The following is a 24075-nucleotide window of genomic DNA, read 5'->3' as shown; positions in this document are numbered from 1 at the left end:
ACCCCGCCAAACAGTTAAAGGTTCAAATAAATCTCAATTGCTTCGTTGTACAATGGTATCAAACCAATGTCCCTTGATCAGTCTCAAAATATTACAGAACCATGCATCAGAATGATTTCTAAACAGGTTGTCAATCAACTTCCATCAGAATTTAATAATCGTGAGTAACAAGTGGTTTGAAATGGGGAAGATTACTGATTACTTTACACTGTAAATTGTAGCAAGTTACAATGCTGTAGATTTTACAACTCCATTGTAAAAGACTTGAACGACAGCAACCTGTCTACTTTGAGGGACTTTTGTAGGTTCTCAACCACCCAACAGTTCACCAAACTGCACTTTCCTTCAATTATTTCTGGATGTTCAAAAGATGGCAATGGTTTAAAGCAAGCATTTAAGAAGATAAAGACAGAAATAAAAATTTACCAACGTAATCGGCATTATCTTAGCTCTACACAGAACATTATGGTACATGTTTGAACGAAAAATTGGGTCTTCAAGGCTTTTGGACCACCGCCGTCTTTCTCGATCAGTTCTTACCTATGTAATCAATGTACAGGTAGCCATCCTGAAAAACCATAAACCATCAATTCTGATGTGTGATTTATTTAAAAACAAAACTTCACTGTTTTATAATTCTTTTCAATGCATTATTTTAAGTAGTACTCCTGAAATTAAGAAAAAAAAACAGGCTCCAGTTTAATGTTTAATAAATCAAACAAGATAGTTGAAAATGTAGAGAGAATTGAGTTTGCTGTAACCACTCCTAGTAAAAAATAATTAAGAAGCTGAAAAGGAGAAGCACAACATGCAACCAGCCCGGTTTGAAAACATTTACATTAATATGCGCACAAATTTTTTACTGCTTTCAAAGAAGTGAGTGAAAAATGGGAAACACATCCTGTGTGGGTTTTTTTTTTTTAAACTGTATTGAGTGCAAGCATTATAAAAACACTAATGGTCACAGTAAATCACTTACATGCTGTATAACCATTAATGTTAGACAAAGTTTTAGTCAATAGTTTGCTTGTTACTGAGCACTGAATTTGTAATGCTTTCTCCATAAATATTTCCTAATAGTACAAATTACACTCATTTTATCACACTCCATAATGTATTTGAACAAACTATCTATTTTTGTGGGCCTGCACAGGCTATCTATAAAGCAATAAACTCACGTGTACAGCACAGTGCCGTGAGGTTTCAGGAAATGTCATTATATTGAAAGGCCTTTATAGGGACTAGCTATTAACCGTTGCACTCTACTAAAAAAAATTAAGCCACCCATTAAGCCTCCCTTACATTCTCCCTCCCCTTAGTTTTCCTTTAAACAGCATTACACAGTAGTTATATTTAGCATTATATTCTATGTTGTTAGAATTGTAGTAGCTTATGGTTTGAGATTGTTTCTGATGTAGGGGGTAGGAACATAGGAACAGGAGGAGGCCACTTAGCCCCTCTTGCCTGTTCCGCCATTCAATCATGGCTGATCTGCCACCTAACTCCATATACCTGCCTTTGCCCCATATCCCTTAATACCTTTGGTTAACAGAAAGCTATCAATCTCAGCTTTAAAATTAACTGATCTAGCATTGACTGCCGTTTGCGGAAGAGTGTTCCAAACTTCTACCACCCTGTGTGTAGACGTGTTTCCTAATTTCACTCCTGAAAGGTCTGGCTCTAATTTTTAGACTCTGCCCCCTAGTCCGAGACTCACCAACCAGTGGAAATAGTTTCTCTCTCTCTACCCCATCTGCTCCCCTTAATATCTTGACAGCTTCGATCAAATCACCCCTTAACCTTCTAAATTCTAGGGAATACAACCCTAGTTTGTGTAATCTCTCCTCGTAATTTAACCCTTGGAGTCTGGGTATCATTCCGGTAAATCTACGCTGCACCTCCTTCAAGGCCAATATATCCTTCCTAAGGTGAGGTGCCCAGAACTGCTCACAGTGCTCCAAGTGTGGTCTAACTAGGGTTTTGTATAGCTGCAGCATGACTTCTACCCCCCTTGTATTCTAGTCCTCTAGATATAAAGGACACAGGGGTCAATTTTTTGATTATTCATTAAGCCGCAGGGTTAGCGCTGTGGGTGAGAAAATAAAGTAACACTGGCAAAAAGATACAGTTAGTTACCTTATCCAGGACTTCATTACTCAGCATTTTCTGTGGTGCTTTTTCTTACTTCATAATTCCTTTCATTAACTTCTAAAGCTATAATCAAAGCAACTGCAACCAGAAATCCTTTGGCTCCTGTTACACAGTCTACTTATGGTATCACAGTATGGTATGGCAGCTGTAGCTACTATGACCGGAAAGCCCTGCAGCGGGTAGTCAAAACTGCCCAACGCATTACCGGCACCCGGCTACCGACCATAGAGCACATATACCAGAAACACTGTTTACGGAGGTCACGGACCATCATCAAAGACCCTACCCACCCCAGCCACAGTCTGTTCGCCCTCCTGCCATCTGGGAGACGCTACAGATGCATTCGCACCCGAACGACCAGATTTAGGAACAGCTTCTTTCCCAGGGCTGTCATCCTACTGAACTCCATAAATAAACTCTAAAGCCTGCACATCTGCCAATGCACTTTATTATGGTTATGTTTATGTTAATGTATTACAAGCCAAATGAATGTTGAATGTTTAAATGTCTTAATCTAAATGTACACTCTCGGGAGCCGCAAGCCTACATTTCGTTGTACTGCACTTGTGCACTAACAATGACAATAAAGTTGATTAATATTATTATTCCCTCAATTCAAAGTTTTATATAGTTAAAATTAGCTGTTCATTTAATTTATTTTGCAATAAAAAACTTAACTGGGGTGGATTTTGACTGCCTTCACCTAGCGTCAACGACCTCAAAATGTGGTCGGTATCCTTACCGCCCGGTTAAGACTGGCGATGTACCCGGCTCCATTCTGAAAGTGTCCAAAGCACCCGCCCATTTCAGGCGATAGGCCCCTAGGACGATTGTCATTTTAGGTCCGAGCAGGTCGAAGCCTGAGCAGCGGCCTCTTCCACAGGCGATGGAAGCAGAGAAACACACTAAAGGTAAGTGTCAACTCATTTTTGTGGGGGCCCCCGGAGGAGCAGGAGTGCAAACACAAAATGGGTTGCTGCCACTCAGACCCACCCCACGCACAGAGGGGAGATGAGGGGAATATTATTTTATGCATCGAGTTGTTCTGATCTGGAACTCACTGCCTGAAAAGGTGATGGAAGCAGATTTAATATTAACTTTCAAGAGGGATAAACACATGAAGGGGGAAAAAACTGCAGGGCTATGGGGAGTGGGACGAATTGGATAGCTCTACCAAAGAGCCGGCACAGACATGATGGGCTGAAAGGCCTTCTTCTATGCTGTGTCATTCTATGATTAAAGATAATTCTCATTAGCAGTTGAACATTTATGTATGTAAAAAAAAATCAGCTTCAAAAGTAAGGTAACTTAACTTCTGTGGCATTTGGAACAAATGCATAAAGCCTACTTTTTCGCTAGTGGTAAGGACAGGGACACGACCAGGTTGGCTAATTGCCCGGGGCGCAGAGGAGGAAAAGACGACTGTGGTACACTTCTAAAAAGCTGCAAATGTTAAGAAAATATATATTTTTGCACCTTCTGTTAATGCAATTAGAGTAATGGCAAAGAGAGAGAAAGTGGGTAACTTCACAAGCTAAAGCATTATAATCAACTAAAAGTTAGTAAAGAATAAGTACAATAGATTACATTTCGAATCAAATAGTCTGAGCTGAACTGCAGCTTACGCTTAGTACAACTGCGCAATATTGTGAATGCAATTTGATAACCCCAATCATCTCATTCCTGTTATTCATTATTTTAAACCCAACTATTAGCAAATATTTAGAAATAAGAAAACAATTTTTCTTTTCGACCACGCATTTAATTATTCAGGAAATGAGCTCAACGCCCGATGCCATCATCTAAAATCAGAGTCAGTTATGTGTCGCACATTGTTGTTCATGAAATCAGAGAGAAGCAATAAGTAAGGGAAATTCCTAACATACTCTGCAATTGCCTGAATAATTCCAGATATCTGTTACACTGCACCAAAACTGAATGTGCTAGGGACTACACTGTTTAACCATTTCACTGTGGAACACTGAAACCTTTTAGGGCTAGAAATTCGTTTCTGGGGCGGTGGCGCAAAGTGGGTGGTATCGGATCGGATCGACCGCCCGTTATACACAGTGCTCGATAGTCAGTCCGCTGCAGTCAATGGAACTAAATGCCAGGCGCTGCGTAAAACGGGCGGCCGATCCGTTACCGCCCGTTTTACGACACCGCCCGAGATTAATTTCTAGGCCTTTAATGCTTTGTTAAACAAGTGAGATGCATTAAAAATTGCCTCAGTTCTGTTGGTCCATTGGAATGGCCGTACACAATTGGACTGCTTTAGTTTAGCTCCAAAATTCTATAGCGCCACTACATATGTGCAGCTATGTACATGTCCAGAGGAAATGGAGTATACCAAGCTCGTCTCTCAGACTAATAGAAGATGCGGCAGGACGTATAGAATATACAACACTGGATCAGGTCCAGCTGTTTTCTGCAATCAACAGAATGCTATCCCACAGACTTGGGTAGATCTCAGAGGCAATACAGTGAGAGCTGTTTCACAGTAAACATACATGAGAGACATTTTGGTAGGAAGAACAAGGAGAGGCAATATAAACTAAAGGGTACAATTCAAAAGGGGGTGCATGAACAGAGAGACCTGGCTGGGGTGAATGTGCACAAATCGTTGAAGGTGGCAGAGCAGGTTGAGAAAGCGGTTAAAAAAGCATATGAGATCCTGGGCTTCATAAATAGGTGCATAGAGTACAAAAGCAAGAAAGATATGATGAACCTGTATAAAACACTGGTTTGGCCTCAACTGGCGTACTGTGTCCAATTCTGGGCACTGCGCTTTAGGAAGGATGTGAAGGCCTTAGAGAGTGTGCAGAAAAGATTTACGAGCATGGTTCCAGGAATGAGGGACTTCAGTTACGTGGATAAACTGGAGAAGCTGGGGTTGTTCTCCTTGGAGCAGAGAAGGTTGAGAGGAGATTTGAAAGAGGTGTTCAAAATCATGAGGGTCTAGACAGAGTAGATAGAGAGAAACTGTTCCCATTGGCAGAAGAGTCGAGAACCAGAGGACACAGATTTAAGGTGTTTGGCAGAAGAACCAAAGGCGACATGAGGAAAAACTTTTTTTTTTACACAGCAAGTGGTTAGGATCTAGAATGCACTGCCTGAGAGGGTGGTGGAGGCAGATTCAATTGTGGCTTTCAAAAGGGAATTGGATAAGTACCTGAAGGGAAAAAAATTGCAGGGCTACGGGGAAAGGGCGGGGGAGTGGGACTGGCTGAGGTGCTCTTGCAGAGAGCCGGCACAGGCTCGACGGGCTGAATGGCCTCCTTCTGTGCTGTAACCATTCTATGATTCTATGATTAAATGGTCCTACACAGGAATTAGCATGCTTTGAACATACTATGATGTGACAAGGTGCTTATCATAATGTCTACAACATCCTAATTCAACTATCACATAGATGAATGGAACACAACATTACGTTGTGTAAGTATTTTCCGGTTAATGAAAACTTAATCTTCCACTGTTCACAGCTCATACCCAATGTTGGCTCCAGCCACAAAGAAACAAGCAGCTGATCTCAAAGGTTTAACTGTCAGGCATCAATATTTATCAAGCAGACACCTTGGCATAATCTTGCATTTGGAGTGTTTCTTTAATTAACGATATTCACAAGGGATTTATATTTTTATCTTTAATAGAAACATAAGACAATAGAAAAATAGGAGCAGGAGTAGGCCATTCGGCTCATCGAGCCTGCTCCGCCATGCAATATGATCATGGCTGATCCTCTTATTTCAGTACCATATTCCCGCTCTCTCCCCATACCACTTGATGCCTTTTGTGACTAGATAATGCTTTATAATTATGACCGATTTAAAATTGGTGTTAAAAAAGTGGCATGTTTCCCACGTGAAAACAAGGGGAGGGTTGCACGGGTAGGGAAATCAATGTTACAAAGACTGCAAAAGTGTTGCCACACTTATTCACATGCTCTCTTTTATTTGTTATACAGCTACTTAAATTACTGTCCCCCCATCTCCCAGAGTTTTATGACTTCTTAGGTTACACAAGTATTTTCAAACTGAGTTACGTGCCAGAGCCAAGAGGAGAAAATGCATTGGACGCTATCTCCAGTTCAGACAGTCTTGTTTCTTTGGCGAAGTTCTGTGCTCACTAAGGTAAGGGATTCCAGTGCTGGGAAAATGGAATACTTCTCTTTTTCGGGCACTCCATGTTCATGCACAACATAGTCAGGTACAGAATGAAGTGCCCTGTATTCTGCCCTGACAATGTGCCTTAACCACAACAGCAGAAAAGCACCCCCTCAGTGGCTCAGTGGGCAGCACCCTTGCCTCTGAGTCAGAGGGTTGTGGGTTCAAGTCCCACCCCAGAGATTTGAGCACAAAAATCTAGGCTGATACTCCCAGTGCAGTACCGAGAGAGTGCTGCACTGTTGGAGGTGCCGTCTTTCGGATGAGACGTTAAACTGACGCCCTGTCTGCTCTCTCATGGCACTATTTTGAAGAACAGGGGAGTTCTCCCCGGTGTCCTGGTCAATACTTATCCCTCAATCAACATCAGTAAAACAGATTATCTGGTCATTTATCGCATTGCTGTTTGCGGGAGCTTGCTGTGCGCAAATTGGCTGCTGCGTTTCCTACACTTCAAAAAGTACCTCATTGGCTGTAAAGCACTTTGGGATGTCCGGTGGTCGTGAAAAGTGCTGTAGACATGCAAAGTCTTTCTTTCTTTTCTCTGCTACATGAGTGTGATTTATTTTCTACTTTCTGTATAGTATCTTGGTTGCCTCGCTGTGTTATTTCAAAGATGAGTAAAAGATTTTCATTATCAGTCCAGGCTGGGTTCCAACGCAGCCTGGACAGGTGAAAAGTCAGTGTAGAATCTGGTAAATTCAACTGAAGAAACCAATGGAATGTTGATCCTTAGCACTTCCCATGAAATGTATCCAACTACTATAGGTATTGGTTGTCTTCATTCTTTGAAGCAGCCCAACCCTCCATGGTCGTCATTCAAAAATGGGTTTTGGGGGTTGGGGGGGGGGGGGGGGGGAAGGGAGAGAGACAGAGAGAGAGATATGAAAAATTATACCAATATATTCTCTGATTGGGTCTGTACTATAAATTGATCTTGACTGGAATGAGATTGTTCCAGATCATTTTACTTAAAACTGAAAAAAGCAAAGGGGGATTTCTATCACTCCATCTAACAGCAAGGAGTGGTCCTGAATCACCCCTAAAGGTGAAATATAGGCCCAGAATTTCCTGGTGTCGTGCATTGCGCGTCGTGCCCAGTTTGTTAAATTTTTTCCTCAACCTTCAGATTGAAACATTTTTGCGCCGGAAATTGCTGGATGTGCGAGGTCGACAGGACATCCCAGACCTCAGTGGACGACGGGACCAGCAGTCTATCTCCTTAACCAATGAGATTTAAGGATTGAGAAAGAAACAGAGGAACAACGGAGAAGGAAATAGGGTGAATCAGAATCAAATCTGGTACAGAAAGTGAAATAAAGAGAGGGAAAGAAAGCTTGAATTAAGAGAGAGAAAAAAAACAGAAAGGGAAAAGTAAAAAACATTTTTGTTGTTTTAAATTTCAAAAATCTCTAAAAACAATTTACTACCTGCAGGAATGAGGCTCCAATTTTCCCCCTTTCCAATTGTTCCCTTTCTGGGCTGGAGAGGTTGAGTGGCATTGCAGGAACATAAATACCCGACTTAACTTTCTGCGGCGAGTTTAATTCGTAATTAATAAGCAAATGCAGCAATTGCTTGACACTCACGTGGAGATCGACAGTGAGGTCCCGTTTTCGCGAAGCCAGCAACTTGTGGCGATTCGCAAGTCACAGGGTATCTCTTCCTCACCACAAATTGCGAGGTTATTTACACACTAATAATGGCGTGCGCCATTATTAAACTCGCTGTTATTTTGCCAGCAAATTCAGGCACAATGTGTTCAATTACATTCCATTAGGCACCGTCCTGTTTCAGACACTAAGTCCAAAAGAAACATAGCTAGTAAACTTGATTATCACCAGCTTTGAAGATTCCGATATACACAAATGGGAATTGGATAGGAGTAATTTGACTAGATATACTGAGCACAGCAGGAAAGCAAACTTTCAATATACTCAATTTTACCAAAGCTTCCGTAATATGAGAAGTTAAGTGAACTATTTAATGCTGAAACTCTGCAAATTCCCTTGATTTAGTAGCAAGCTTCAGGGACGGACGAAAATCCAAAGTTATCTAAAGCTGGGTGACTTGGTAGAGTACGATGATGCTTCATGCCAGCGCAGATAAATTTTCAATGACAAAATGAAAATTTAGAGGTTAGCCGAGTTTTTAAACTCGGCCAGGGACTCGGAGGAGAGAACTGTGCAAATTTAGATGTGATGCAAGGTTGTTTTTCATATTACAAACAAAATCTGAAATGGTTTTTATCATATCAAATGCATGTAAAAAAAAGAAAGCAGCTTCAATTAATTACATTACCTGAGGATCTAATGGCAAAAGGTTAATAAAAAAACGTGTATTTGAGTGACGAAAATGTAGCTGAGTGCAATTAAAATCTCTTTTCCACGTGAATTTATTTTACACAGCAAATTTGCAACAAATGAAATAAACGAAAGGGTTCAGAAATAATTTTCAAATATATTCAGCTAATCTAGGAAACAGTTTAAAACACTTTGCTATTAAGTATATTTTGTGGCAGTATACTGCCGTCAGATTTTTACAATTAAAAATCAATGCAAAAAGTGATTTTTTTTCCCCTGAGATAACAAGAAAAATGAAGAATTTCAGGCTTGGCAGAAGATTTCCACCAGTGTATGGAATGTGCTCGATTAATGGGAACTTAAGTCCACATTATTTAAATCTGAAATCTCTTTAATGTTGCAGCCCACATCTATAAACATATTGTGTGAAGTTATGATAAACTCTTGAACAAGCAGCTCCAGCGGACACTTTCAAAGCTGCTGCACATTAATTCTGCTACATAATACTTTTTGAAACTGCACATCTGCAACTGATTTTGCTCCACCAGTTTTAAGATGCACTTTAGACTGCAGTTACTACATTTTTTTTTGGACAAGTCTAAATTACAAAAAAACTTGAGAGCACATCAAGGCAGTAAGCTAATCTTTCTCCCCGATCTTGGTCACCAAGCTCAATAGAGAGAGCTAAAATGTTTAATGGAATAAGGATTCTCCTATAAAGTACAGGACAAATTAACTTAAAGCAAGTCATTTCTTATTTTCCCCCACAATAAATCAATTAGCTGTACCAACACCAACCTGAGGGTTTGAGCATTTCATCTCCAGAGACTCCAGGTCCACGTGGAGACAGACGACAAACGAATGTCTGGTTTCGGGGCCGCAGGCTTGTAGCTTGTGTGAAGTGACGGCCAAAGTCGACGTACAGCCCAAAGGTTCCACGAGGTTACATGCCTTCAGCTGCCCGAGCAGAGTATACACACTGAACTGGCTGAGACTGATCGTCCAGGGGAAAGCATCACCTGAAAAATAAGAGGGGAAAAAAATGTTGATCTATTAAGTAACCATTTCAAGAAATGGTCCCTTCGCCACTCTTACCAGATTAGTTGTACAATAATGCATAGCAGACAGATATAATCTTAGACCCAGCATTAATAGCACAGATCACAGATAAAATGCACAAGAAAAACATTTGCCAATCCGAATATTGCCAAATCTGTTGAATAGCTCTTTCAAAGAGCCGGCACAGGCACGATAGGACAAATGGCCTCCTTTGCTGTATGAATCTAAGATGCATGTGCTGCTTTCCTCTTAGATAAGTGGCACACTCTCATCTTTTACGATTTCTAAATTTTTTCGTGTAACTTATTCTTGGCAATCCTGTGATAAGCAATATGTTTCCAGAACTGTGACAATGGTGGTGTGAAGCCAACTGGTAGGAGGTCTGAGAGTGCACCCGGAGACAACTCCCTCACATTCTCCTACCCCATTCTTTTTAGTTAAGCACCTGTGCTCCACTTGCTGCCTCTCCAAAGTGGGAGACCAGATATGAAAATTAGTATGTGGGGGAATCATAGACCCCAAACCATGTTCTCACGCTTCATGGTGGAACAGCCTGCTCTTGCAATGCACTGTGCCATGATACCATCCTCCACTTAAGGCAAGAAAGGAAGAAGAAGGAAGAGGAGAGGGGGGGGGGGGAGGAGAGAGAGAGAGAGAGGGGGGGAGGAGAGAGAGAGAGGGGGGGAGGAGAGAGAGAGAGGGGGGGAGGAGAGAGAGGGGGGGAGGAGAGTGGGGGGGGAGGAGAGTGGGGGGGGAGGAGAGTGGGGGGGAGGAGAGTGGGGGGGAGGAGAGTGGGGGGGAGGAGAGAGAGAGAGGGGGGGAAGGAGAGAGGGGGGGAAGGAGAGAGGGGGGGAGGAGAGGGGGGGAGGAGAGGGGGGGAGAGAGGGGGGGAGAGAGAGGGGGAGAGAGAGGGGGAGAGAGAGGGGGAGAGAGAGGGGGAGAGAGAGGGGGAGAGAAGAGGGGGAGAGGAGAGGGGGAGAGGAGAGGGGGGAGGAGAGGGGGGGAGGAGAGGGGGGGAGGAGAGGGGGGGAGGAGGAGAGAGGGGGGGAGGAGAGAGGGGGGAGGAGAGAGGGGGGGAGGAGAGAGGGGGGAGGAGAGAGGGGGGAGGAGAGAGGGGGGAGGAGAGAGGGGGGAGGAGAGGGGGGAGGAGAGAGGGGGGAGGAGAGGGGGGGAGGAGAGGGGGGGAGGAGAGGGGGGGAGGAGAGGGGGGGAGGAGAGAGGGGGGAGGAGGGGGGGAGGAGAGGGGGGGAAAGGAGAGAGGGGGGAAAGGAGAGAGGGGGGGAGGAGAGAGGGGGGAGGAGAGAGGGGGGGAGGAGAGAGGGGGGGAGGAGAGAGGGGGGGAAGGAGAGGGGGGGGGAAGGAGAGAGGGGGGGGAGGGGAGAGGGGGGAGGAGAGAGGGGAGGGGGGGGAGAGTTGCATTTATGTAGCGCCTTTCATGACTTCAGGAAGTCCCAATGCACTTTACGCTTCAAAACTAATTCTCTGGCTGTAGTCACAGTTGTAACGTTGGAAGATTTTTAAAATGTAGGTAATAATTCAATTGAAGAAGCTACTGTTATCTATGAGCACGTCTGTGATTTCACCAAGTTCTTAAAAGTCCCACAATGTTCCTAATAAGGACAAAATGCACCACAACACATTTTTGTTTTACAGGTTAATGCACCAATTGGAAACTAAGCAGCCAAAGGATTGAATGGGTTTGACTACATCCAGTATGAAGTTTATGGACATTTCACTAATTTAAGGTAAAAAAGAGTCGAACTGCAGTGATTCTACTGAAAGCAATGAGAGAGGAACAACAACAGCAACTTGTATTTATATAGAATCTTTAACATAGGGAAACATCCCAAGGTGCTTCACAGACCTTTAAGAACAATATGGACAGCAAGCCAAAAAGAAACATTAGGAGGGGTGACCAAAACCTTTGTCGAAGAGATAGGGTTTGAAGAGGGTCAAACTAAAAGAGGGAGGTGAGAGGCGGAGGGAGGTAGGGAAGGAATTCCAGAGCATGGTTTCAGGCGACTGTCGGCACAGCTGCCAACAGTGGGGCAAAGGGAGGAGGGGTGCCCAAAATGCCTGAGCCAAAGAAAGAGAGATTTAGGAGGGCTAAACACTGAAGAAATGTAAACGAAAAGAGGAGAATTTTAAATTGGTGTGGGGCGGGACCGGAACCAATTTAGATCAGCAAGAATTGGGGGATGGTGGGCGAGCAGGATTTGGTGAGGGATGTGTTACGGGCAGAAAAGCTTTGGATAAGCTGATGTTGTTGCAGTGTGAAGGATGGGAGACGAGCCAGAAGAGCATTTTTTGTACTACAATACATTAAGGAGCATCAGGATACTCCATTCAGCTTGGATAACGGGATTGTTAACAACACAAACATTGCTTGGAAGTTACAAAGCTCTATATTGTATTGTAGGAAAGAATGAGTCCCCAACAGTTCAATGGATGAGGACTATGATAAATGACGTCTCTATTGCCTATTTCAGGTGTCTCAGAGCACCTTGTAGGACAGTGGACTATAAATGGACATCGAGCAGAAGGGAGATAAGGAAATGGGGCAAAAGCACAAATCAAAGAGAAGGCTCTTTGGGAGGCTTTTAAACCGAGAGTAGGAGGTGAGAAGCTGAACCGGGGAGTTCCTAAAAGGTGGAAGCACAGCAGCTCAAGGAACAGCCACCAATGGTGGAGAAATGAATGGCAAGAAGGCTGGTGATGGAGCAGTGGATGGTGTGCAAAGGGACTTACCGCTGGAGGAAATCAGAGAGATAGGGACAAGGCCATGGAAGGAACAACAACTAGCATGTATATAGCGTCTTTAATGTAACTAAACATTCTGAGGCACTTAAAAAAAAAAAAAAAATAGCTGCAAGGAAAATGGATACTGAGCCAGAAAGAGAGAAATTAGGAAGGGCAAGGAGAATCCGAATCTTAACCGTGCGGACCTAATGGGGTTTGGCAAAGATGGGAATGATGGAGATCGTGTGATTAAATGCAACATGTGGTGTAGGACTTAACCACAGAGACCAGGAAAATCCCAGGCTTAATTCCTGGTCTCTGCTGAATCAACTCCCAACTAGTGGCTTAATGAACACATGCAATTGGTCTCTGTGTATGCAGCTCTATGGATAAAGGGGGGTTGCAGTGATAAACAGCCAATGTTCCTCCTGTAGGAATTGGTAAATTCCTGACGAAAATACTGAGAGCGAGTCAATCAGCTAACCAAAACGATGTTTAATGCAAACTGGTGAAAGTAACAAACAAAAACACAGGAGAACAAATCAACAGGTGCTTGCTTAGTGCTGGCTCCACGAGGACCGAGAAGGGGAGGCCCCTCAGTCCGACGTCATCGCGTTTCCCGCCGTTGGGAACGTCACGTGACCCACGTGATGACGTCATCGCGTTTGGTCTTAACCCTTTAAAGACCGTGCTATTTACATACAGCGAAAGAATGCAGATTTAAAGGCAATTATATGCATTCGTATAAGAGTTCCTTGGTGGCTCTGCCACACTCCTCCCGATTGCTGGTCAGCATGAGCAGCAATAGCCTCAGTAATGAGAGAAGAGGCGGGCAGGAAAAAACAACTAGAGACCCGATGCCTGACAGCTCTCAAGGGACCCTGCTAGAAAGTGCATGCATGTGAAAATCTGGAACTCTTCCCCCAAAAAGCTGTTGAGGCCAAGAGTCAATTGAAAATATCAAGATTGAGACTGATAACACCCTTGCCTAACAAAAATCTTAGGGATATGGAACCAAGGCATGTAAATGGAGTTAAACATAGAAACATTGAAGATAGGAGCAGGAGTCGGCCATTCAGCCCCTCGAGCCTGCTCCGCCATTCAATGAGATCATGGCTGATCATCCAAATTCATTACCCTGCTTTCTCCCCATATCCCTTGATCCTTTTAGCCTTAAGAAATATATGCAACTCCTTCTTGAATATATTTCATGAATTGGCCTCTACTGCCTTCTGTGGTAGAGAATTCCACAGGTTCACCACTCTCTGGGTGAAGAAATTCCTCCTCATTTCTGTCCTAAATGGCTTACCCCTTATCCTTAGACTGTGACCCCTGGTTCTGGACTCCCCGACCATCGGGAACATCCTTCCTGCATCTAGTCTGTCCAGTCCTGTCAGAATTTTATAAGTTTCAATGAGATCCCCTCTCATTCTTCTAAACTCCAGCGAGTATAAGCCCAATCGACCCAATCTCTCCTCATACGTCATTCCTGCCATCCCAGCTATCAGCCTGGTGAATCTTCGCTGCACTCCCTCCATGGCAAGAACATCCTTCCTCAGATAAGGTGACCAAAACTGCACACAATACTCAAGGTGTGGTCTCACCAAGGCCCTGTACAACTGCAGCAAGACATCCTTGTTCCTGTACTCGAACCCTCTCACTACGAAGGCCAACATACCATTTGCCTTCTTAACCGCCTACTGCACCTGCATGCTTACCTTCAGCGACTGGTGCACAAGGACACCCAGGTCTCGTTGCACTTCCCCTTCTCCCAATCTATTGCCATTCAGATAATAATCTGCCTTCCTGTTTTTGATTCCAAAGTGGATAACCTCACATTTATCCACGTTATACTGCATCTGCCATGCTTCTGCCCAATCACCCAACCTGTCCAAATCATCCTGGAGTTTCTCAGCATCCTCCTCACAGCACACACGCCCACCCAGCTTTGTGATACAGATCAACCATGATCTAACTGAATAGTAGAACAGGCTCGAGGGGCGAATATAAGAACATAAGAAATAGGAGCAGGAGTAGACCATACGGCCCCTCGAGCCTGCTCCGCCATTCAATAAGATCATGGCTGATCTTCGACCTCAACTCCACTTTCCCGCCCGATCCCCATATCCCTTGATTCTCCTAATGTCCAAAAATCTATCGATCTCAGTCTTGAATATACTCAACAACTCAGCAGACACAGCCCTCTGGGGTAGAGAATTCCAAAGATTCACAACCCTCAGTGAAGACATTTCTCTTCATCTCAGTTTTAAATGGCCGACCCTTTATCCTGAGACTATACCCCCGAGTTCTAGACACTCCAGCCAGGGGAAACAACCTCTCAGCATCTACCCTGTCAATCCCCCTCAGAATCTCATATGTTCCTATATTAAATGACAGGAAATTATTGTGCAATACAAAGTAATATGTGGAGACTCCTGACAATTACACAACCTTTGGAAGATGGAATAAAAGAGGCAATGTAAAGCACGGTATTACACGCAATTAGCCTTGGTCCATGCGGCAGTCTTGAGTAACCGCAACCGCTGCACAAATTCCAGAGCATTACTTTTAATGGTGTGGTTAAGGTCGGACATTAGCACATTTGCTTTTATCCAGCATCTCTTGGGTATTATTTCACATTTCTTTGTTTCAGGGCCAATTAAATCTGTAATCTGCAATTAATTTCCAACATAGCAAAATAATTAAATCACAAAATTATTTGGGGGATAAAGCATGCTATCTATCAATAATCTTGGACATGTTAATTAAATGGCATTTTGCCTGTCTTTAGTAATACCAGAAGGAAAGGCCTTTGGGAGCCCTTAAAGATTTTTTTTTTCTCAGAAGTTCAACATTTATAGCACCTATTATACAAGCTAAATACACATTTCAAAATGCTTTGATTGAACTAAGAAAACACAGTTTTCAAAATATCATATTTAACTAATGTGATGGACCAGATCTGGCTGGAGTGGGGTATCTCGCGGCATACGCCATTAGTAAGACTTTATTCTGCACCTGTTAGCTCAAAAATCTTTTATACCCTAACTTCCTGGAAATTAGGAAAAGCAGGAAGTTGTGCTAAACCTATGTAAAATATTAGTTCAGCCCCAGCTGTGTCCAATTCTGGGCATCTCACTTTAGGAAGGACGCGAAGGCTTTGGAGAGGGTGCAGAAGCGATTAACTAGAATGGTTCCAGGGATGAGGATTACAGTTACGTAAACTTGAGGTCATCCAAAACTCAGCTGCCCGTGTCCTAACTCGCATCAAGTCCCGTTCGCCCATCACCCCTCTGCTCGCTGACCTACAACGGCTCCCGGTTAAGCAACACCTCGATTTCAAAATTCTCATCCTCGTTTTCAAATCCCTCCATGGTCTCACCCCTCCCAATCTCTGTAATCTCCTTCAGCCATACCCCCACCACCACCCCCCCTCCAGATATATCTGCGCTCCTCTAATTCTGCCCTCTTGAGCATCCCTGATTATAATCGCTCCACCATTGGTGGCCGTGCCTTCTGTTGCCTAGGCCCTAAGCTCTGAAATTCCCTGCCTAAACCTCTCTATCTCTCTTTCCTCCTTTAAGACGCTCCTTAAAACCTACCTCTTCGCCTGCCCTAATTTCTCCTTATGTAGCTCGGTGTAAAAATTTTTGTCTTTTAATACTCCTGTGAAGTGACTTGGGACGTTTTGCTACGTTAAAGATACTATATAAATACAAGTTGTTGTTGTTGAGAGACTGGAGAAGCTGGGGTTCTTCTCCTTAGAGCAGAGAAAGCAAAGAGGAGATTTGATAGAGGTGTTTAAAGTCAAAAAGGATTTAGATAGAGTAAATAAAAAGAAACTGTTTCCAATGGCAGACGGGTTGATAATGAGGGGACACAGATTTAGGGTGATTGGCAAAACAACCAGAGGCGACATGAGGAAAAACTTTCTTACGCAAAGAGTGATTCGGATTTGGAAGGCGTTGCCTGATCGGGCGGTGGATACAGATTCAATAGTCGCCTTCAAAAGGGAATTGGATAAATACGTGAAGGAGAAAAAATTGCAGGGATATAGGGAAAGAGCTGGAGAGTAGGATTAACTGGATTGCTCTTCGAAAGAGCCGGTGCAGACTCGATGGGCCGAATGGCCTCCTTCTGTGCTGTACTATTCTATGATTCTATTAAATGTGAGCTGATAACGGTGCGGCGAGGGCTATGGGACACCTGGTACCTCAGTGAATGGTGGGACCAACCACTTAACCAATGAAATTTAAGGATTAAGAAAGAAATAGAGGAACAGCAGAGAAGGAAATAGGGTGAATTAGAGTCAAATCAGGTACAGAAAGAGAAGTAAAGAGAGAGAAAGAAAGGAAAATTTGCCATTTTTAAAATCTCGAACAACAATGAATTAGATTGAACGGTACAAATTGCTCCCTTTCTGGGTCAGAGAGGTTGATTGGCATTGCATTAACAATTATCACGTTGCTATAAAGGTGCTTAGGCAGTTAGGTTCTAGCCCTAACTTGGTACAGTGAGATTAATGGACAATTAATGTGGAAATCCAGCAAGTTCTTAAAAATAACAGGGAGGCTAAGGGCGAAATGCCGTTAGTGCAAAGCAAACAGCGGAGCGGCGTAAATCAACCATGACGTTCTGGAGATTCGCAACACATGCCGTATTTTTTAAACCCCTGAACTTGCTGGCGGATTTGCGCATTAATAATGGGGCTACTTTTCCACCAAGGTTTGCCCACCTTATTAGAATGTGATATTGCTTAATGTTATCAAGCTATCTTCAAAAATCGCTGTAAATGCTATAGTTCTCTTGAACCATGTGCGATTTTCTTTCTCTTTATCTCTCTCTTTAATAGCAATAGCAAAGTACGTCGTGTGCTTCACGGAAATAATCTTTAATGAAAGTCTTACATGAGCCTCAACTCAAGCAATGCAACCATTCGCAGTGTAATACATAGAATCGTAGACATTTACAGCATGGGAGGCTGCCATTCGGCCCATCGTGCCTGTGCTAGCTCTTTGAAAAAGAGCTATCCAGCCTAATCCCACTGTCCAGCTCTTGGTCCGTAGCCCTGTAGGTTACGGCACTTCAAGTGCATATCCAAGTACTTTTTAAATGCGATGAGGGTTTCTGCCTCTCCCACCCTTTCAGGCAGTGAGTTCCAGACTCCCACCACCCTCTGGGTGAAAAAAGTTCTCCTCAACTCCCCTCTAATCCTTCTACCAATTACTTTAAATCTGTGCCCCTGGTTATCGACCTCTCTGCTAAGGGAAATAGGTCCTTCCTATTCACTTTATCTAGGCCCTTCATAATTTTATACACCTCAATAAGGTCTCCCATGTCATTAGACAGGTATCAGTGAGCCCTGGCTATACAGCGAGCCTTAGACAAGAGCTCCTAATGCCAGCTCAGTACCAGAAGCAGAGGGGACAATCGGTGGCCGTTTGATTCATCAAAAAGTCACACACATTCAGTTACTCTTCTGCTCACAGCTGCTGTGTCAAATCTTAAATACAAGATAGGAAAAACCAGAATACTCAGCTCATTCCAACAGTGAGAAAGATGCTGAAATAAAAACAGAAAATGCTGGAGATACTCAGCAGGTCAGGCACATCTGTGAAGAGAGAAACAGGGTTAACGTTTCAGGTTGATGACCTTTCGTCAGAACTGGGAAAAAGCAGGAAATGGAATAGATTTTTAAGCAAGTGTAGGAGCTGGGAAAGGGGGCAGGGGATGAAAGAACAAAAGGGAAGGTCTGTGATAGGATAGAAGGCAGGAGAGGTTAAGAGACATTGAGAGATATTCAAGGCAAAAGGAGATGGTAATGGGACAGGTTAAGAAACAAAAGATGGCTCTAGATGAAGTGTAAATTGCGCTGGCAGAATGAAAGACAGCTGCCATGTGGGAGAGAAGAAAACACATACAAAAAAAAAAGTGTGGAAAAAATATATATATGATAGGGACCAGGGTTATGATCTGAAATTGTTGAACTCGATGTTGAGTCCAGAAGGCTGTAAAGTGCCTAATCGGAAGATGAGGTGCTGTTCCTCGAGCTTACGCTGAGCTTCAGTAGAACAATGCAAGAGGCCGAGGACGGTGAGGTCTGAGTGGGAATGGGGCGGAGAATTAAAGTGACAGGCGACTGGAAGTTCGGGGTCACCCTTATGGACTGAACGGAGGTGTTCCACAAAGCGGCCACCCAATCTGCGTTTGGTCTCCCCAATGTAGAGGAGAGCGCATCGTGAGCAGCTTGCACGGGAAGGTGCCGGGCGAAGGGTAAGAGGTGCTGGGGGTGATAGAGGAGTGGACCAGGGTGTCGTGGAGGGAGCGGTCCCTTCGGAATGCTGAAAGGGGAGGGGAGGGGAAGATGTGTTTGGTGATGGAATCATACTGGAGGTGGCGGAAATGGTGGAGGATGATCCGTTGAGTGTGTAAGCAATGAAGGTGTTCCTTACGAGTGGCATAAAATGGGTCTTTCATTGGTCCCCATTAAGTAGGCCGTAGTGACACAGTAAGTGGGTCTCATTTCCCGCAAAAAAAACCCGTTAGCATAATCAGAACACCTTCCAGGTCCTGGGAGCTGTCCACCACCTCTCCTCAAAGGTGACCTACCATCATCTAGAAAGACCCTTTACCCATATTGGCCCTGAAATTAGGATCGAGGGCTTGCCACGCATGCAAGCCCCCGATCTGCACTCACCCTGCGCGCTGACATCTGAAGCCCGGGCCTGCTTGCATTTCCTGTCACAGGCCCGGTTCCGATGTCGGCGCGCAGTGCTTACCTGATCCAGCGGCGTAGTTAGTGCGATGTGCCGGCTGGGATCAGGTGAGCACTGTGCAGCCAATCAGGGGAGGGGAAACTCATTCATGAGTTTGACAGTAAGAGCTGTCAAACTCATGAAAAGTATGGGCTGCCAAACCACTACTTTAACTTTAAATAAAATTTTAAAAAACATCCCACTGATTGTATTAAATAAGTTTAAAAAAATGTTTTAAACAATTAATCAATTTTTTGAAAAAAATAATTTTTTAAAAAATAGGGTCTAAAACTAAACTTACCATCCTGTAAATTCTTTAAAAATAACAAACCTGTGGAAAAAAAAATTCTACATTGTACTAAAAGCCCACTTACCCGAAAAACTAAATACTTACGTCTTGTTTTTCCACGCGTAAAGACCGGAGGCTGTGCATGCTGAAAACCGGCAATTCCTCCGGGCACACGCGAGTACCCCATCCGTACTCACGCGTTGTGCCCGGAATTACTGGGCCATTACATTCATAGAATCATTTAACACAGGAGGCGGCAATTCAGCCCATTGTGCCTGTGCCGGCTCTTTGGTAGAGCTCTCCAATTAGTCCCACTCCCCTGCTCTTCCCAACAGCCGTGCAAATTTTTCCTTTTCAAGTATATATCCGATTCCCTTTTGAAAGCTACTATTGACTCTGTTTCCAATGGCCTTTCAAACAGGGCATTCCAAATCACAACAACTCACCGTCTAAAAATAAATCTCTCCTCTCCCCCCTTGCGTTCTTTTGCCAATTATCTTAAATCTGTGTCCTCTGGTTACTAACTCTCCTGCCAGTGGAAACAGTTTCTCCTTAACTACTCTGTCAAAATCCCTCATGATTTTGAACACCTCCATTAAAGCTTCCCTTAACCTTCTCTGCTCTAAGAACGACCCCAGCTTCTCCACATAACTGAAGTCCCTCATCCCTGGTACCATTCTAGTAACTCTCCTCTGCACCCTCTCCAAGGCAAAGGGGCGCTTACAGCCCAAAACTAATTATTTCACCAGCCACTTACAGGACTAGTATGAATTTTGAAGTAAGTATCAAGTCAGTATGTAGAGTGCACGTTTTTCAACTGTCAGCTGCATAAAGCAGTCCATATTTATTGTCACTTTGAGAAAGTACTAGAACACCCTTGTGGAATATAAAAATATCTGGTCTTTCCATAGAGTGAAAATTTCACACTTGTTCAGTAATAATTGATTGATGTTCAGTAATTAAGAGATTGGTCCCTGGGATGAGAGGGTTGTCCTATGAGGAGAGATTGAGCCTATACTCTCTGGAGTTTAGAAGAATGGGAGGTGATCTCATTGAAATATATCAGATTTTGAGGGGGATTGAGAGGGTAGGTGCTGAGAGGCTGCTTCCCCCTGGCTAGAGAGTCGAGAACCTGGGAGTGGAGTGAGCAGCGACGCCTGACCAGAGCGGACCTGTGTGAGGTACAAGCAGCGCAGCAACTTTAAAAGGAGGGGCGAGGTGAGGCATACCAATTCAACAGCAGGGGAGAGAGGTAAAAAGCAATCAAAGTGTGACGTCACCAGGAAACAGGTAAGTGATTGGTTGGTGAGTATTTCTCTCTTTTTTTTAAACTTTAACTCTGGTTTATAGTTTCTATAAGGTCTCTCTGGTGTAGCAGGGACTGTTGGTAAGCCATAATCATAATCAACTTTATTGTCATTGTTAGAGCACAAGCGCGGTACAACGAAATGTAGGCTTGCGGCTCCCGAGAGTGTACATTTCACAGAATCACAGAAACCCCACAGTGCAGATAGAGGCCATTTCGGCCCATCGAGCCTGCACCGACACATATCCCACCCGATCCCCGTAACCCCTACACCAACACATGTCCCACCCTATCCCTGTAACCCCACGTATTTAATCCCCCTAACACTAAGGGTCAATTTATCATAGCCAATCAACCTAACCCGCACATCTTTGGACTGTGGGAGGAAACCGGAGCACCCGGAGGAAACCCACGCAAACACAGGGAGAATGTGCAAACTCCACACAGACAGTCACCCGAGGCCGGATTCGAACCCGGGTCACTGGCGCTGTGAGGCAACAGTGCTAACCACTATGCCACCGTGTTGCCCCCTTTTTTAGTTTAAGACATTTAAACATTCAACATACATTTGGCTTGTAATACATTAACATAAACATAACCATAATAAAGTGCATTGGCAGATGTGCAGGCTTTAGAGTTTATTTGTGGAGTTCAGTAGGATGACAGCCCTGGGAAAGAAGCTGTTCCTAAATCTGGTCGTACGGGTGCGAATGCATCTGTAGCGTCTCCCAGATGGCAGGAGGGCGAACAGACTGTGACTGGGGTGGGTAGGGTCTTTGATGATGGTCCGTGACCTCCGTAAACAGCGTTTCTGGTATATGTGCTCTATGGTCAGTAGCCGGGTGCCGGTAATGCGTTGGGCAGTTTTGGCTACCCGCTGCAGGGCTTTCCGGTCATGGTAGCTACAGCTGCCATACCATACTGTGATACAGTTCGTCAGGATGCTCTCTATTGTGCAGCGGTTAAAGTTAGAGAGGATCAGGGGTGACTGTTAACTGTAGTGTAATTAGTGGGATTGATTGATTTAATTTAAATTCAATTAATTAAAGAGTAAGTCATGGCAGGACAGCCGGGCCCCGTGATCTGCTCCTCCTGCGATATGTGGGAACTCAGGGACACTTCCTGTGTCCCTGACAACTACATGTGCAGGAAGTGCATCCAGCTGCAGCTACTGACAGACCGCACTGCGGCGCTGGAGCTGCGATTGGATACATACTGGAGCATTCACGATGCTCAGGACATCGTGAATAGCACATTTACGGAGTTGGACACACCGCAGGTAGAGGTTGGACAGGAAGAAAGGGAACGGTGACCAACAGGCAGAGTACTAGGCGCAGGCAGGTAGTGCAGGGGTCCCCTGTGGCCATCCCCCTCTCCAACAGGTACACCACTTTGAGTACTGTTGGGGGGGATGGCTTGTCAGAGGAAGGCAGCAGCAGCCAACTTCCTGGCACCAGGGGTGGCTCTGCTGCACAGAATGGGAGGAAAAAGAGGGGTAGAGCTATAGTAATAGGGGATTCAATTGTAAGGGGAATAGATAGGCGTTTCTGCGGCCGCAAACGAGACTCCAGGAAGGTGTGTTGCCTCCCTGGTGCAAGGGTCAAGGATGTCTCCGAGCGGCTGCAGAACATCTTGGAAGGGGAGGGTGAACAGCCAGTTGTCGTGGTGCATATAGGCACCAACGATATAGGTAAAAAGCGGGATGAGGTCCTAAAAGCGGAATATAGGGAGTTAGGAGGTAAATTAAAAAACAGGACCTCAAAGGTAGTAATCTCAGGATTGCTACCAGTGCCACGTGCTAGTCAGAGTAGAAATAGAAGGATACTTCAGATGCATACATGGCTAGAGGAATGGTGCCAGGGGGAGGGATTCAAGTTCCTGGGACATTGGAACCGGTTCTGGGGGAGGTGGGACCAGTTCAAACTGGACGGTTTGCACCTGGGCAGGGCTGGAACCGATGTCCTAGGGGGAGTGTTTGCTAGTGCTGTGGGGGAGGATTTAAACTAAAATGGCAGGGGGTTGGGAAGCTGAGCAGGGAGGCAGAGGAAAGGGAAACAAGGATAAAAGCAAATGATAGGAAGGAGAAAAACAAAAGTGGCAGTCAGAGAAATCAACAGTTTAATCAAACATGGCCACAGTAAATAATAATTCTAATAGGTCTAAGAGCGGTAAAAAACGAGCCTGAAGGCTTTGTGTCTTAATGCGAGGAGCATTTGCAATAAGGTGGATGAATTGGCTGCGCAAATAGAAGTAAACAAATACGATTTGGTTGGGATTACGGAAACGTGGCTCAAGGAAGGCCAGGACAGGGAACTCAACATCCAGGGATATTTGATATTCAGGAAAGATAGGCAAAAAGGGAGGTGGGGTAGCATTACTGGTTAAAGAAGGGATTAACACAATTGTAATGAAGGATATTAGCTCTGATGAGGTGGAATCTGTATGGGTAGAATTGAGAAATACTAAGGGGAAAAAAAATTAGTGGGAGTGGTTTATAGACCTCCAAACAGTAAGGCAGAGGTTGGGGATGGCATTAAAAGGGAAATTAAAGAAGCGTGCAATAAGGGCACAGCAGTCATCATGGGTGACTTTAATCTACATATAGATTGGGCCAACCAAATTAGTAACAATACTGTGGAGGAGGAATTCCTGGAGTGTTTACGGGATGGTTTCCTGGACCAATATGTCGAGGAACCAACCAGCGATCAGGCCATCTTAGACTGGGTATTATGTAACGAGGAAGGATTAATTGGCAATCTTGTTGTACGAGGCCCCTTGGGTCGGAGCGATCATAATATGATCGAATTCTTCATTAAGATGGAGAATGAAGTAGTTGACTCGGAGACTAGGGTCCTCAATTTAAATAAAGGAAACTACGATGGTCTGAGGAGCGAGTTGGGTAGGATTGATTGGGGAATGGCACTCAAAGGGGTGACGGTGGATAGGCAATGGCAAACATTCAAAGACCGAATGGATGAACTACAGAATTTGTTCATCCCAGTTTGGCATAAAAATAAAACAAAAAAGGTGACCCAACCGTGGCTAACAAGGGAAATTAGGGATAGCATAAGGTCCGAGAAGAGGGCATATAAATTGGCCAGAAAAAGCAATAATCCTGAGGATTGGGAGCAGTTTAGGATTCAACAAAGGAGGACAAAGGGATTAATTAAGAAAGGGAAAATAGAATATGAGAGTAAGCTTGCATGGAACATAAAAACTGACTGTAAAAGCTTTTATAGATATGTGAAGAGAAAAAGATTGGTGAAGTCAAGCGTAGGTCCCTTGCAGTCAGAATCGGGAGAATTTA

General features: G+C 44.2%; 1 protein-coding gene across 4 annotated transcripts in view; it reads right to left on the bottom strand.

Moving 5' to 3' along the window:
* The window catches only part of vps13b (vacuolar protein sorting 13 homolog B), a 1087794-nt gene that overhangs the window by 438833 nt on the left and 624886 nt on the right, over positions 1-24075 (bottom strand). For all 4 annotated transcript variants that reach the window (XM_085992288.1, XM_085992290.1, XM_085992289.1 and 1 more), the window contains exon 24: positions 9419-9639. In XM_085992288.1, coding sequence (XP_085848414.1) covers positions 9419-9639 — 221 coding nt within the window. The remainder of the gene's footprint in view (positions 1-9418; positions 9640-24075) is intronic.

This window comes from Somniosus microcephalus, chromosome 7 (genome assembly GCF_052327205.1).
Source record: "Somniosus microcephalus isolate GS21.2 chromosome 7, FLI_Smic_1.0, whole genome shotgun sequence".
NCBI lineage: Eukaryota > Metazoa > Chordata > Chondrichthyes > Squaliformes > Somniosidae > Somniosus > Somniosus microcephalus.
Note: the sequence above shows the minus strand (reverse complement) of the source record. Positions and strands in the feature narration are given on the sequence as shown.